This window comes from Gastrolobium bilobum, unplaced genomic scaffold (assembly GCF_033153095.1).
Source record: "Gastrolobium bilobum isolate Gb01-03AN ecotype WA unplaced genomic scaffold, APGP_CSIRO_Gbil_v1 utg12353, whole genome shotgun sequence".
NCBI lineage: Eukaryota > Viridiplantae > Streptophyta > Magnoliopsida > Fabales > Fabaceae > Gastrolobium > Gastrolobium bilobum.
The window spans coordinates 12161-29579 of NW_026899188.1; the positions used below are offsets into that span (position 1 = coordinate 12161).

Sequence of the window (17419 nt, forward strand, 5' to 3'; positions counted from 1 at the left end):
ATATAGGATTATAGGATATATATATATATATATACGGGTCAGCATAGTAATCTCATGACCCCCCGGTTGAACTCATGACCCTGTGACCCCTGACCTCTCTGGGTCGATGGCCGGGTCGAGTTTTTAAACACAGCATGTAACAACATCTTTTTTTTTTTGGAAATATTCCATCTGTTCATCACTTCGCGACTAGTCCGATTCGGGGCGGGTCCAGGATTAAGGCTTTAAACTCCTCCCAAAGGTGGTACTGGGGAGGTTCGAACACATGCCCTCACCCCCACCTGCTCAGCTCCCATGCGCCAACTGAGCTACCAACTGAGCATGTAACAACATCTTAGAAACCGCAATCTCAACCTCAATCCCACAAGAATTGGATCGATTCTTAAAACTGCAGCAACTCTCTCTCATCAAGTAATAACATGTTGAGTGGGGAAATTCCTACAAAATTAACGAGTTGCTTTGATCTTAGAGACATAGACGTATATGGGAACAATTGGATTGGAAAAATACCAATTGAATATAGATCTGCTTGAAGAGTTTGAATAACCGGCTCAATGAACAACATTTTAGTGTTTTTTCAAAAGTGAACTTGATATTGTTTAATATTAAAGATCAATTATTTAAGTATATTATTTATATGGGATAGTATCATTTGACACAGGTATCAAACTTTAAAATTTAACACCAAATCCTAACCGTTGATTTTCGCCAATCAACGTTTATCATTTATTGAGAATTAATAATTAATTAATAAGTTTGATTCCCAATAAATGATAACCGTTGATTGACGATTTTTTTTCTTTTTTAATCTTATTTGCTTGCCATATAAAAGGAACAAAATATGAATATGATAAATTTTTGATGAAATTTCTAATTCCGTCGAAAAATTAGTTATCAACGAAGATAAATTCGACGACCTGAATTTCGTCGAAAATGAAATTTTCGACGAAATTTTAACTATTTACGACGTAAAAATTCCGTTGAAAAAATGGACTTTTCTAGTAACGTGAGTTGCTTTCTGTATGTTCTTAATCAGTTCACATAGCTAATTTCATCCAAAGAGAGGATGACTTAGTTTCTTTTGCTCCCACTTTCTCCTATTCCAATCTAAGTATGGGATAGATACCATGTGGTGGTAAGATATCCAATATGTTTTGAGCTCTAATGTAGCAAATTCAGCTGGTTCACATAGCATCAACTGTGAATCAGACATGTGCGCACTTTTACTAGTAAGCTAAAATAGAGGAAAAATCAAAGAGAGATAAAAACTGAAGAGTGAGAAAAGGACACGTTTTATTTACTAAACATAAAGAAATTCTATATTCGTATTAATACACTCAACTACTTAAATTTTATTATAAATTATCATAATATTAATTTGAGAGAATAAATTTAATTTAATTCCTACTTAGTTATTTGATTAACACTACAAGAAATCATGTATACAGATGCGATTATTTTAGAAAATTGATGAGTTGGTGGTTTATGAACTACCTCATTTACCACCACCATCGCAAGGTAAAATGCGGTGGTTTTCACAAAACAACTGGAATAAGCTCCTCCAAATGATAATATGAGGCAGTTATTTTAAAAATAGTTTAAATACTATAAATATTTACAAGCCAATATTTATATATTACCTTTATATTTTGTTTAAATAGAAAAATAAAGATAAAAAAGTATAAATTAAAATATATTTTTTATTTTATTTAAAAATAATATAAGAATAATATAAGATTAAAAATAATAGTGTACTTGTATTCAAGTGTAGGTGTGTGTTCTTATATAGAAGGGAATGGAGAAGGAGGATCAAAAGCCATCCAATATGGGACTTCAAAGTGAAAACGAGATGATTTTACAAGAGAAGAACACACTGACTAAATTTGAAAACGATCCAATGGTAGAACAAAATCTCACTGTCTGATAGGCCATGAATTGCCTCTAAATGTGCTATAAGGCGGTTAAAATAATCGCCTTTAATATATATTTAGAGGTGGTTGATGAAATCGCATCCAAATGTCTACTGAAGGCGGTTAAAATAACCGCCCCCCAGTTATCATTTAGAGGCGGTTATAGTAAAACTGCCTCTAATTGCAGCTGCACTTTTGAAATAAAATATCACAACTAATGTAATCATTTGAAATAATATAATCATAATTTTTTTTTATCATAATCAATTTACATAAAATATCACAACTAATGTTAACAGCTGCACTTGAATTAACTTATTTAGTATTTGAAATAACTCATATTAATCTTCTATAAAATAATTATAATAATCAAAATCTAAGTGCAGAGTCTTTCGTTAAAAGAATAACGCATAAGAACACTCCATTCAACGTTCATTATTCCAAGAAAATTATTGATGAAAATAAAAAGAAATACGAGTAAATTATCCAAAAATCCAAAAAAAGAAAAGAAAATAATTTATAAATTCTAAATATATCAGAATACATAAAAATAGAAATAAATCACATTTTATCAATTGAAAAGGAGATAAACCTCAAGTTTATCAAAAACTTAAAAACATTGTATATTTCCCTCCAGCTTTCTTAGACATCTGAATCCATTGATCCTTCCTTCATGTAACAACATCTTAGAAACCTCAATCTCAACCTCAATCCTACAAGAATTGGGTCGATTCTCAGCAACTCTCTCTCATCAATAACTTGTTGAGTGGGGAAATTCCTACAAACTTGAGGAGTTGCTTTGATCCCAGAGACATAGACTTATATGGGAACAATCGGATTGGAAAAATACCAATTGAATATCTGTTTGAAGTGTTTGAAGAACCGGCTCAATGAAAAACATTTTAGTGTTTTTTCAAAAGTGAACTTGATATCTGTTTAAAATTAAAGATCAATTATTCTTTCATAACAAAAAAAGATCAATTATTTAAGTATATTTTTTAGGGGTAGAATATTGTAACAACCAACTAGTGTTACTACTAATATTACGACCAATCAATTTACCGTTAGATCGATTATGTTGATCAAACGGTTATATTTATTTTCACCTTTGTATGATTATGATTCCCCATATTTAATGTGAAAGCATTAAATATGGAAAATCATTAACCATACAAAGATGAAAATAAATATAAAGTTTTAATATGAGGAATCATAACCATACAAAGATGAAAATAAATATAACCGTTGGATCAACATAATCGATCTATCGGTGAAATTGATTGATAGTAACATTGGTAGTAACACTAGTTGGTTGTTACAATATCCTTCCCCTATTTTTATATGAGATAGTATCATTTGACACCGGTGTCAAACTTTAAAATTTGACATCAAATCCTAACCGTTGATTTATGTTAACCAACAGTTGTCATTTATTGGATATTAATAAATTAATAAGTTTGATTCCCAATAAATAATAATCAACATCGTTGATTGACGAAAATCAATGGTTATGATTTGGTGTCAAATTTCAAAGTTTGACACCGGTGTAACCTACCCTTTTTATATAATTCATTATATAAATATCAAAAAATGTTCCCTCCGCTTCTTTAATAAGAAAGAATGTCATATTTGTTTGAGAACAGGAGAGAAAAGAAACTAAAACAACAACAAAAATATGAACGTAGAAAGTATAATTTTTTTTTCTTATTTGGTTGCCATATAAAAAGAACAGAATATGCATACGATAAGTATTTACCAAAATTCAACATTATTCGAAACCGCGCTAAAAGAGAACACGAATAAACCATTTAGGAGATGAGCTACCTTAACTTCCTCGTACTAATTAAAAAATGTGGATGATATTGAGGAATTATCATAGGGTTTCTTGCTTCTGCAACGATAGCAGATGAGGAATTTTGCAGCAAATATATTAATACCATGATCTGGATGCTGATCATCGAGTTAAAAAAAAAAAAAATTAGATCCGCAAAATTTATTTTAGGATTAGTCACTTCTCCTGTTGCTGCATATGAACTTTTCTGCAGAAAACACACACATATATATATGATTCGTCACTTCTCCTGTTGCTGCATATGAACTTTTCTGCAGAAAACACATATATATATATATAAGATCAGCATGCAGATCCTGACATTTAAAAAAAAATTAGGATCCACGTGCCTATCCTGGCTTTCTATGTGTTGCTGCGAAAATTTTCTTCCGCACAGCAGAAATACATTTGCCTTTTTTTTAACAAAACATTCATTTACGAGGACTTGAACTCATTAAAGTGAAATAACCCCCTTATCAAGTGGTCCATATACTTCGTATTCCATCTACCAAAGTCTAATGTATTATATATAGACCTAAGATTAAAGGCGAGCAGAAGAGAGCTTCTTTAGTTCTTGCTTTCTTTACTGTGTTTTGCCTCAAATTCAATGAAATCAACCTGAGTTTAGATGGCAAGAACATGTTTATTCTTTGTGGATTTAGCTCAAGCACTCTGGCCTGCATATATATTATAAAATAGCTCAATAATGGAAGGAAAAGACCCTACTACGTATGATTATGAGCTTGTTTCGATCCTCTTATTTTTAAGCTAGAAATTACTTATAAGCTAAAACTAAAAAAAAAAACTTAAAAAAAAGTTAAAAGTTGTTTGTAAATTACATAAAAAATTTAGCTTAAAAATTATTTAAAAGCACATATTTCAAAAAAATTATATCTCTCTATCTTTATCCGTCTTCATTCAAAAAAAAGCACACAATTCAAGAAAAACAGATAAGAGCTTAAAAAAACTCCTCATGGGAGTTTTTAGTTTTCATCTTTTTTCTTTATTATTAAAAAAAGAGCTTTTTGTTATAAGAGTTTTTCATAAACCTTATTTGCCCTAACTTATGCTTATAAGAAACTTCTAATTTAAAAAAGAGAGAATTCAAACAGCAGTATAAAAGATAGTTTGGCTCAAGCACTCATGCACTACTTGCGGGTAGGCTCGTAGAAGGTCTTAAAGTGGATTGCACTGGTGAGTCAGGTGAGTCAAAAAGCTCTGTGAAGGACAAAGTCTTAAATGCGGAGCGCATTAATTTATTAAAAAAACTCAATCTCTTACCGTATAAAACGCCCCCAAACCGATGATCTTCATATCACATATGATATAGTAGACTTTTACCAGAAGAAATAAATCAGAGTAATAATAAAGTAGACTGCAACATTACCTTCGTGGTCCATTCTCCATAGACTATTAACATTTCATTACTGTCGATGGACCAATCGTAGACCAAAGGGAATACTGGTTACTAAAAATTCCCAATTTTCACGATTGTATATTTGAATTCACCTGCTGCATTAGTCACACTTCACCACATGTGCAATGATGGAAATTGAGAATTTATTAGTCAATAAGTTCCATGGAAATCGTTGTTGCTCATATTATGGTTCGTTTTTAGTCTTTTTTTTTTTCCTTTCATTTCCCCTCTTCTTCTTTTTCCTTTCTTTTTTACTTATATATATATATATATATATATATATATATATATATATATTATTACTACTCTATTTATTTATTATTATTATTACTTTTATGTTTTTTTTTTAATTTTTTTGTATCTTTCATTTGGGTTCATCTACCACCGACCCCAATTAATTTGGGATAAAAGTATTGTTGACGTTGATGTAAGTTCCATGAAAATTGAGTTAGTGGATACTAATTTTTAATTTCCACGATTAATATAGTGAGAATGACCAAGTCTAGGGTCTCATATGGGCGGTTGCTATATTATTTATCTATTGTTTGGTGGATTGTCCTAACAAACTTGCCCATTTATCCCAAAATAAAGCTTCACTATGGAGAAGAATAATTTATACTTATAAAGGAGATTTACTTTTTTTTTTTTTTTTCTGGAGTTACCCAACCCTAATTATCTCTTTGAGACGAGTTGGCTCCCTCCGGTATCCCCACGAGCTTCGACTCTTTGAGCCGGCTATGGGACTAATCCGGAGTGCGGGGGAACAGTGATGGCTAAAGGTTCAGCCCCCTTCCCAAGAATGCATTCAGCGGGAATCAAACACATATCCAACCCTACTAACTCATCGCCAAATTACCAACTGAGCTGCACCCATTGGGTTATAAAGGAGATTTACTATTAAATAAAAGAAATAATTCTGATTAATAAAATCTATTAAAAAAATTTATCAATAAACATTAAGAGTTTTTTACACTATTATTAACCTCACGTTATCATAACTTTTAAAGATTTTAATTCTCGCAAAAAAATAAAAAAATAAATTTTTTATCTCTAAACAACAACTAATTAAAATTTATCTCAACAATTATTGAGTCAAGCGATAATGAGTTTGTTTCCAATAACTAGAGATATCAAGTTTGAGTATAGAAAGTGAAAAAAAAATGATGTTAGGAGAGTTGTTTCCTATATAGTCATATTATACATAGCAATTATATATTGTATATGGAAAAATACTTCTCCTCTCATGATAGATAAAGTTAGAAATATTTTTATCTCCTTCAATGGGAGAAATGCTAAACCCATTGTATATTTAATTAAAAATATACCATTCTTATGTAAACAGTTACATATAAAGATGTGTTGGTCCCATATGAACTCAAGAGGGGTGAATTGAGTTTTATAAAAATAATTTTCTAATCAAAAATTAACTCAAAGCAATAAATCATGATAAAGATAGAGAGATATTGATATAATATTTTTTACGTAGAAAATTCAAAAGGGAGAAAAAAACCATGAGCCTTAATATCGAATACTGAAATTCGACGGACAATTTCAGTATGAAACTTATATACAAAGAGTTCTCTAGTATCCCAATTTCGTAGTCTGTCCCTTACACAAATTTTCACTTGGTATCCTAATTTCCAGTACGAAATCCTAGATTTCGAAACCCTATCAGGGTTCTCAAGTCACTCTCAATTTTTAAAGAAAAGAGACATGCTGGTATGCCAGTTTCTCAGCACAAGAATTGATATCCAAATTTTCCAGTACAAACCTTCAAAAAGGTCAAGAAGAATTTTATAATTTAAATAATTTACCTCAGGGCTTCTTTTCCTCAAGCAGATATATAATCTGAATTCTTATGGAGAAATATTCACTTTGCCAAAAGATAAATGTATAAATGATTGTTTTTTGGGTTCGTTTTTTCTGCAGTTACTGCAGATAATTTATCTGCAGTAAGCCCAATACGACGTCGTATTGGGACGGAAATCATAGTATTTTGTAATTTTAATTTATTTCAGGGTTATAATAGTCTTTATATTTATAATTTTTTAAGATTTCAATATCAAAACGACGTCGTTTTGAAAATAAATGCAGATAACTTATCTGCATTAACTGCAGAAATATTTTTCCCTTGTTTTTTATAAAGAACTTTAATTGATGCACAACAAAGAGTCATAATCTTGAAAATCTAATTCTCTCTCTTCTCTCTTGTATTTTCTCCTCTAATTAATAATGTGCAATAAGCCATATTTATAATAATAACACTTTCTCTCTCCTAAAAGCCCAAAAGATATAATTTTAAAATTTGAAATATTTTCCAAAACCTAACCAGAAATCTTTTACCAAAAATAAATTTTAAATGCAATCTTTAAAAATAAGATTTCTTATTTTTTTCAAAAAATTGTAAAGCATTAAATATCTTATTCTGTTATGTAATGCAATCTAATCAAAATATTTTATAAAGAATATTTTATTTCTCTTACATGAAATCTAAAAAAGATAAAATATATCCTAAATTATACTTGATTCTATGTTTTTCTCTCTCTTTATGATATCTTCCATATCTTCAATTATCTTGAATACTTTTTCATATCAAAATAAATATTATTATGAAATCTCGAACAATCAGCTTATTAGTAATTTTAAGACAATAGATTATTGTCAATTAAATTTATATTAAATTGATTCTAATCATCAAAACATATTTAAATTATTTAAATAATTAGGATATAACAAATGGAAGGGTTATATTTACAACTTATTTTCGTTTACAACTTCTTACAATTAATCTTTACCGTTGATTTTCGTCAATCAACGGTTAAGATTTTTGAAAATTAAATCTATTAATTAATTATTAATTCACAATAAATGACAATTGTTAATTGACGAAAATCAACGGTTTAAATATGGTTGTAAAAGTTTGTAAACTATTTGGGTTGTAAATATAGGGGCAAGTTATATTTACAAATTTTTTTGTTTACAAACTTTTACAAACTACTCTAAGTACGACCGGTCATACTTTAATCATGCAGTGTACGACCGGTCGTTCTTAGTGTAATTTGCAAAAAAAGTTTGTAAACGGATCCTATACCTTAAATATAACCCCTCCCATAACAAATAGAGAAAAATATTTATGCAGTTAATGCAGATAAGTTATCTGCATTTACTTCCAAAACGACATCGTTTTGGGATTGAAAGATTAGAAAATTATAATTACAAAGACTATAATAACCCTGAAATAAATTAAAATTACAAAAATACCATGATTTCTGTCCCAAAATGATGTCATATTTGGCTTACTACAGATAACTTATCTGCAGTAACTGTAGAAAAAGCGAACCTTAACAAATATATGGTCTTAATCTCAGCCTATTTTAAGTTCATATAAAACAGATATGTTATTATTGTGGATGCAGAGGTAAAACCTCATTAAATGTTTTATTTAAAATTATAGAGATCTATTTATAGCTTTTTTATTGTAAAAGTTAATTTGGAATTCTAAAAAAATAAAAATATGATAATGACATACGCATAAATTTACAGATTTGTTGTTTTCTAATTCTACTAATCTATTTTATATACTTGAGCTGTAGAAAATTGCCATGCTAACTCTCCCGTATATCCTATTTTTAAGTCACATCTTTAGAATAAAAGCATTCTTAAATTCCTCTTTGGCATTCCTCGCATTGGTTGGTTAAATGTCTTTCAACTCTCAATCTCAACATCCTTAAAGCTTTGTCTCCTTCTTAATATGTAAACTACAATTTCAAACCAAAAGTTTAAACTGTCAAGTGAAGGCCCAATCAAAATTATTTTTAAAATATCCGCTCTAAATTCAATTGCTACCTATCCAGGTTATATAATCTATTGCTGAGTTCCTGATGTAACCTTCGGCAATAGATGTTTATAGATTGATTTTGTATAGTGTGTGGGAAAAAAATATTGTCATGACAACCTTGTAATTAAGTTGCTAGGCATATTGTACACTTTAATTGTTTAAAATTGAACTGGAATTCTTCTTTGGCTTCTTGATAAGATAAAATGACCAAGACTCAAAGCAATCTGATTAAGGAGAAATTCATACAATATGTATGTTCCCTCCACTATTTATATCAATCAATCGGTAGCAATCTCACAAGAAGTTATCGCATTCACACCATCTCGCAACCTCCCCTTCCTCAACCAAATTTTTCATCTTTTTCTTCTCGATCTTTACTTTGAACTCATTGTGGCTAAGGAGATGAAAGATATAGTGGGCCTATCTTCTTAGACTATATCATAATCTAAGTAGGTCCGGAATCAAAATTTTCTACAAAATAAATGTGAAACATATAACACAACATTACCTGTAATAATGGATAGGTAATTTCTATGGAGCACATGCAGATGCTCTAAAAGTATTCAAATGTGTTGAGCATACCTCCTAATTAAAGAATGAACAGCCAGCGAACCTCACAATGTTTTGACCCCTTGGCATATTCCACTTGCTTTTGCATGTTAGTTAAGATTGGACTTGTTTGTTAAGTGGAATCAACGAATGAAAGAATGAACATGGTGGAATTTACTAAAGAACTTCATTTTTTTCCCTCCGTATATAGTTATGTTACTCTTTCAACCAGAATGATTACTGTTTGGATGTAACATTTTTGTTCACATCTACCACTTTAGTGTTCTGTTTTTGCTTGTTCCCTTTTTTAAGTCATATCTTTTTGCTTTCTATATGTTCTTAATCAATTCACATAGCTAATTTCATCCAAAGAGAGAGGATAGCTTAGTTTCCTTTGCTCCCACCCAAAAACAAACAGACGTGCACCCACTTTTACTAGTAAGCTAAATTAGAGGAAAAATCAAAGAGAGATAAAAACAGAAGAGTGAGAAAAGGACAAGTTTTATTTGCTAAACATAAAGAAATTCTTATATATCTTCGTTTTAATACACTCAACTACTTAAATTTCATTATAAATTATTATAATATTAATTTGAGAGAATAAATTCTTAATTTAATTCCTACTGAGTTATTTGATTAATATGTGATGTTCTACTTACTTTTGAGCCAATTGCTCCAACTTGAAATCTCGAGTTTGTACCTGATACTTTCTTAATTGCTTCACTCAGTCGTTCACAATGTATCTTATCTCAACGCTTAATAATAGATAGCCTTTCAATCTATAAAAAGTTACTGCAATAGTACAATTCATTATTGTCAATGGACCAATTCAGGGGTTATTGGTTATTATTAAATTCCCACTGATCTGGCCCCATCTGTTTGCATCTTCGTTGTCCTTTTTCTTCTCTTCACACCTAAGTCCATGTAAATGCCTCCAGTATTTAAGTGCATAGAGTAACACAAGGAAGTAATATCCCTCTTCCTTGTTTCTATCCAATTATCAAACTCGAGTCGTCTTGTCTTCCTCAACCCAAAAAATGAAGCCTTTTTCTCTCATGTTACTTGCATTTTGCTCTACATTCCTTCACCTATTTCTTCTCTTTACTGTGAACTCATTGTGGTTTGGCCCAAACACAACTGCCTCTACATTGGGAAACCAAATTGACCATTTGGCATTGCTCAAATTAAAGGAATTAATATCCAGTGACCCATATGGAATCTTGTTTTCATGGAATAGTTCTACCCACTTTTGCAACTGGCATGGAATCACATGCAACCCCATGAACCAAAGAGTTACCGAGTTGAACCTACAAGGTTATCAATTGCATGGGCTCATATCTCCACAAGTTGGCAATCTCTCTTTTCTTATAAACCTCAACCTCGCAAATAACAGCTTCTTCGGAAAAATCCCACAAGAATTGGGTCGATTGTTACAACTGCAGCAACTCTCTCTCATCAACAATTTGTTGACCGGTGGAATTCCTACAAACTTGACATGTTTCTCTTCTCTCAAAGGCTTATTCTTAGCTGGGAACAATCTGATTGGCAAAATACCAATTGAAATTGCATCTCTAAGGAAACTTCAATATTTTACTGTTGCAAAAAACAATTTAACCGGAGGGTTCCCACCCTTCATATGGAACCTTTCATCCCTAACTTTTTTCTCGATGGCCTTCAATAACCTGGAGGGAGATATTTCGCAAGAAATATGCCGCCCAAAAAACCTGACATTTATATCAATGGCTTCCAACAAAATGTCGGGTACATTTCCTTCTTGTCTTTACAATATGTCATCTCTTACTTTAATCTCAGTTCCATTGAATAAATTTAATGGCTCTCTTCCTCCAAACATGTTCCGCACCCTTCCAAATCTCCAAGTATTTGAAATTGGCAAGAATCAAATGTCAGGTCCAATCCCCACTTCCATTGCAAATGCTTTTGTCCTTCAATCACTTGATATCAGTAGAAACTATTTTGTAGGACAAGTTCCCAGTCTGGGGAAGCTAAGAGAGCTGCAATTCCTGCAAATGGCTCGCTCCAATCTAGGTGACAATTTAACTATGGATTTGGAGTTTTTGAAATCATTGTCCAATTGTAGTAAGTTACAAGTGTTAGATATGGCCTACAATAATTTTGGAGGTCATTTGCCAAATTGCTTAGGCAATTTATCCTCCCAACTCAGTGAACTATTTATTGGGGGTAATCAAATATTAGGACAAATTCCTGCAGAGTTAGGAAATCTAATTAGTTTTATTCTCTTGACCATGGAAAAAAATAGTTTTGAGGGTATTATTCCATCTACTTTTGGAAAATTTCACAATATGCAAGTTTTAGGTTTGAGTGAAAACAAGTTGTCAGGAGATATACCATCCATCGTAGGCAACCTCAGTTTGTTGTATTATATAGGTTTAGACCAAAATTTTTTAGAAGGAAACATTCCTCTAAGTATACGAAACTGCCAAAAGCTACAATATCTAGCCCTTTCCCGAAACAACCTTAGAGGAACCATACCCTTAGAGATTTTTAGTCTTTCCTCTTTAACAAATTTACTAGACTTGTCACACAACTCATTGAGTGGTAGTCTACCAGGTGAAGTGGGCCAATTGAAAAATATTGATGAGATGGATGTCTCTAAGAATAACCTATCTGGTAATATTCCTGGAACCATTGGAGAATGCTCAAGCTTGGAGTACCTTTATTTGCAGGGGAATTCCTTCCATGGAATCATACCATCCTCTTTGGCTTCACTAAAAGGTCTTCGACATTTAGACCTATCACAAAATCACTTGTCTGGATCAATTCCTGGTGTTTTGCAAAATATTGCTTTCTTAGAATACTTAAATGTGTCATTTAACATGTTGGATGGTGAGGTACCAACACAAGGTGTCTTTCGAAACGCAAGTGAGTTAGCAGTGACTGGAAACGACAATCTTTGTGGAGGTGTTTCAAAGCCGCATCTACCGCCATGCCCTGTCAAAGGTGATCAACATGCAAAACACCATAATTTCAGGTTGATAGCAGCAATAGTTAGTGTAGTTGCTTTTCTTATCATATTGTCATTCATTCTCACATTCTATTGGAAGAGGAAAACACGAAAGAAACCATCTTTTGATTCACCAACAATTGACCAGCTGGCCAAGGTTTCATACCAAAACCTACACCTTGGAAGCGATGGGTTTTCAATAAGAAACTTGATAGTATCTGGAAGTTTTGGCTCTGTGTACAAAGGAACTATTGAGCCAGAAGACACAATTGTTGCCATAAAGGTCCTAAATCTTCAACAAAAGGGAGCTCATACGAGTTTCATTGCTGAATGCAATGCACTTAAAAATATTAGGCATCGAAATCTGGTTAAGATTTTAACATGTTGTTCTAGCACAGATTTCAAAGGTCAAGAATTTAAAGCTCTTGTGTTTGAGTACATGGCAAATGGAAGCTTAGAAAGTTGGTTGCATCCAGCAGCAGATATTGCAGATCGGCCTAGATCATTGAACCTTGAGGAAAGGTTAAATATTATTAATGATGTTGCTTCAGCAGTCTATTATCTTCACTATGAATGTGAGCAAGTTGTCATTCATTGTGATTTGAAGCCGGGTAATGTTCTTCTTGATGATTGCATGGTGGCTCATGTGAGTGATTTTGGCCTAGCAAGATTGCTCTCAAGTGTTGGAGTCTCTTTGACGCAAAGTAGCACAATTGGAATAAAGGGAACTATTGGTTATGCTCCTCCAGGTATACCCAAATATTGTTTTGTTAAGTTGTAAAAAAAATTCTTTTCAAATTTTAGCTAATGTTTATGGACCTTTTATTTCCTTTTGGGTTAACTTTTTTATATCTTTAATGGCATTTACTGATTTGCATTATATTTCAGAGTATGGAATGGGTTCCGAGGTGTCAATTGAAGGCGATATGTATAGCTTTGGAATTCTGATTTTAGAAATGTTAACCGGAAGGAGACCCACAGATGAAATGTTTAATGATGGTCACAATCTCCATGATTATGTTAAATTTTCACTTTCGAATCACCTTTTGCAGATTGTGGACCTGACTATTCTCACCGATGTAGAAAATGCCACTGACAATGAGAACCTTAGCCTTATGCATCCTAATGTAGAAAACTGTTTGCGTTCTCTTTTTAAGATTGCACTTGTCTGTTCAGTGGAATCTCCAAAAGAAAGAATGAGTATGATTGATGTCAACAAGAAGATCAATCTAATCAAAAGTCTTTTCCCTTCAAGAATTTAATGGAGGCTATCCAATAAAAAACATGATGTAGAGGCATTATCGTACTATTGCTACTAATTAATGCCAGGAGATGTTTGATATCTTTCCATATGCATGTTACCTCTTATCTTAAATGTTTTTCCTTGTAGTTGTCCATTCACATTTAAAAAGCACTAAGAATAAAAATGCAGTATGACATTTCCTCCAACTATAGTCTAATTGCATTACCTCCACAAAAAGGAGTTATTATTTTTGAAATTCTGGAGTAGTGATATCGGTCGCTTTTTATTACAGTTTTATTAGAGAAACATAATATAAAAAATAAATCATATTTTTATTGTAACGCCTTGCTGCTTGCAAGATCAATGACTGTCCCCGCAAACTAATATGAGACTTTCCAGCGTGCTTTGTCCTAACTCATATACTTCATGGGAAAACTTCTCAGCAGATCACCCTCCCAGAATTGCTCAAAGTTAAACATGCTTAACTATGGAGTTCTTCTTTTTCGGACTATCGAAAAGTAGATGCATCTTGTTAGTATAAGTAGTATAAATTAATTCTTATAAGTTATTCCCAAATGTGCAGTCCCATACCTAAACAATTTATGGAATCCCTCTCTTTCGGGTGTTGATTCGATTCATTCATGTACCTGCACAGTCTCTGGAATCTCTCTCTTTCAGGTGTTGATTCAATTCATTCATGTACCTTCAGCTGCGAGATTTGGCACGAGCCGCTCATTGTTCGTGCCTCTTTTGCACCAGCGATCACTCCCTACCCTTGCCAGCATTTGGGATGTTACATTTACTCTAGTGTAAGACTAAGAAGTCTTACTCTCTATCTCAATTATTGATTTTAGTTTATCTAACGACTATAATTTATTTGGAATTAATAAGTAATTAATTGATATAACTCAATAAACTATAACCATTAGATGGACAGAAATTAAAAGAGTAAAACTTTTTATTCTTATACTGAAGTAAAAATATATCTCCTTAACATATAAAATTATTAATATAACATTTACTTTATCGCTTAAGATTTTGGATTGAATTGGATAATATTAAAGCCTTCCTGATTATTTGGTTCATCATCATTCTCATTATATTAATAAATAATTAAATATAATACTTTATAGATGAGCTTGTATATTTTCCATCCATCGCGCACTACAAAAAAACTGGTATTTAGAGGCGGTTATATTTGCATTTAGAGGCGGTTCAAACCGCCTCTAAATGCTACGTTCTGCGGTTCATAAACCGCCTCGTTTATCACCGTCGCGAGGCAAAATGCGGCAGTTTTTAGAAACCGCTGGATTAACCGCCTCTACATGACAATCTGAGGCGGTTATTCTAACCGCCTTCAAAACATATTCGGAGGCGGTTATTTTAACCACCTCCACTACCGCCTCCAAAAGATAATCTGAGGCGGTTATTTTAACCGCCTCCATTTCCGCCTCCAAAAGACAGTCTGAGGCGATTATATTAACTGCCTCCAAATAACGTGTAACCGCCTCCAAATGGTTAAAATTATATAAATTTTAAAATTTTAATATTAATATTGTTACTTTTAAAATTTAATATAATTTCTATTTTTAAATTTTTATTTTTAATATATTTTTGATAATGATTGGTTAATATAATTTTTTTTTAAAAATTATTTTTAAAAGTTAATATAATTGTTATTAGTTGAATATAAATAACTTATGGAATTTTGTATATGTGTGTTAGTGTGGGTTCTTATATAGAAGAGAATAGAGAAAGAGGAACAAGTGACATCCAATGTGGGACTTCAAAGTGAAGGAGAGATGGTTTTTTTCAATGTGCAACAGTCACCTTTAGAAATTTATATATAACACGAGATAATTCAACTTAAAAATCTGAACGGTTAGATTAAAGTATTACAAGAGAAGAACACATTAACCAAATTTGAGGACAATCCAACGGCTGAACAAAGAGATTTTCTTCTTTGAATCTCACTGCACAATAGATCATGAAGCGCCTCTAAATATGCTATGGAGGCGGTTATTTTAACCACCTTTAATGTATATTTTGAGGTGGTTGATGTGAAACCGCCTCCAAATGTATATTAGAGGTGGTTAAAATAACCGCCGCAATTTACCATTCAGAGGCGGTTTTAATATAACTGCCTCTAATTGCTACATTTATAGGCGATTATATCTCAACTGCCTCTAAATGGTCAATGGGGGCGGTTATTTTAACAGCGTCTAATATAATTTGTAGGTAGTTATGGTTTAACCGCCTCTAAATGTAGTAATTAGAGGCGGTTTCAATGTAACCGCCTCTGAATGTTAAATGAAGGCGGTTATTTTAGCCGCCTCTAATTTACATTTGGAGGCGGTTTCACGTTAACCGCCTCGAATCAATTAAACCGCCGGAAGCACCGCCTCTATGTATCAATTGGAGGCGATTTAAGTGAAACAGCCTCTAATAAACAGCCTCCAAATACCAGTTTTTTTGTAGTGGCGAAATAAACTCTTGTAACAGTTCTTTAGGAAACGTGGAATGCATAGTTTACGGTAATGTCCAAAATGGTTTCAAAATGTGTGCAACCAGAGTATAACTGTTTCAGTTTAGGTATTTGCTTTCGATTTGGAGCGATTATGTTTGGGTTTTTTATTACAGTTTATGATTCCTTAGGCTGATAACCTTCGATTCGTGCTTTTGTCTGCTATATAGTTAATAAAAAATATATTTTTCATTTTACATAAGATAATTTATCTCATACAATACATAAAAAAAAATGATAGAACTCACTTTTTTCTTTATCTCCCTTCTCCTTGGTAGGTCCCATTGATTTTTTTTTATGTATTGTATAAAATAATTTAAATTATAGAACATAAGAAACATATTCCCCATAGTTAAATCATGTATTCTTATCATAAGATTTTTCTATCATAAAAATTGTTATAGGCAAAATGTTATAATTGTCATGTTATACTAGAAAATTACTTTCAGGAATAAAACTAGATTTTTAACATTAAAATTACAATTTTATTATTTTTACTATTTCATACTCTTTAAGCATTTTAATGATATTCACCACAAAACATCAAAACTGCATAATCTAATTAAATCATTCCATATTTCCATGTCCTTAACTTTTAATAATTCTATTTATAAAGTAATCTCCTTTTCATACAATATAAACAAACTATATTATTGTAAAATCAAATTTCAAATAATATAATCATAATTTTTTTTTATCATATTCAATTTAAATAAAATTTCACAACTAAAGGAAACATTCGCTGCACTTGAATTAACTTATTTAGTATTTGAAATAACTCATAATCTTCTATAAAATAATAATAATTAATCAAATCTAAGTGTGAAAACTTTCGTTAAAAGAATAAAGCGATCCTTTGAAAATAAGATCTACAAATCCAAACATATTAACAAAAAATAAAGAACCGAAAAGGTTATTGTCCCGAATAATTCATCAAAACTTAAAATGCAATATTGCATGCACACAATGCATAAATGACTCTATCAACAAAAGCACAACATATCACAATCGAATATCATTTTTTTCCATTACAGGAGTATCCAAAATATTAACATTGTAATTTGTAACCCAACCCCATACATTAGGCAAATCATGCATAGCAAGTTGCTTAGTCCAATTGTACA

General features: G+C 31.7%; 1 protein-coding gene across 1 annotated transcript; it reads left to right on the forward strand.

Moving 5' to 3' along the window:
- The first annotated feature begins 10582 nt into the window (after window positions 1-10582).
- LOC133288093 (probable LRR receptor-like serine/threonine-protein kinase At3g47570) lies at window positions 10583-13790 on the forward strand. The gene is made up of 2 exons (XM_061485790.1): window positions 10583-13277; window positions 13417-13790. Exons 1-2 carry the CDS (start codon window positions 10583-10585, stop codon window positions 13788-13790), a joined length of 3069 nt encoding a protein of 1022 aa, XP_061341774.1.
- The last annotated feature ends 3629 nt before the right edge of the window (window positions 13791-17419 follow it).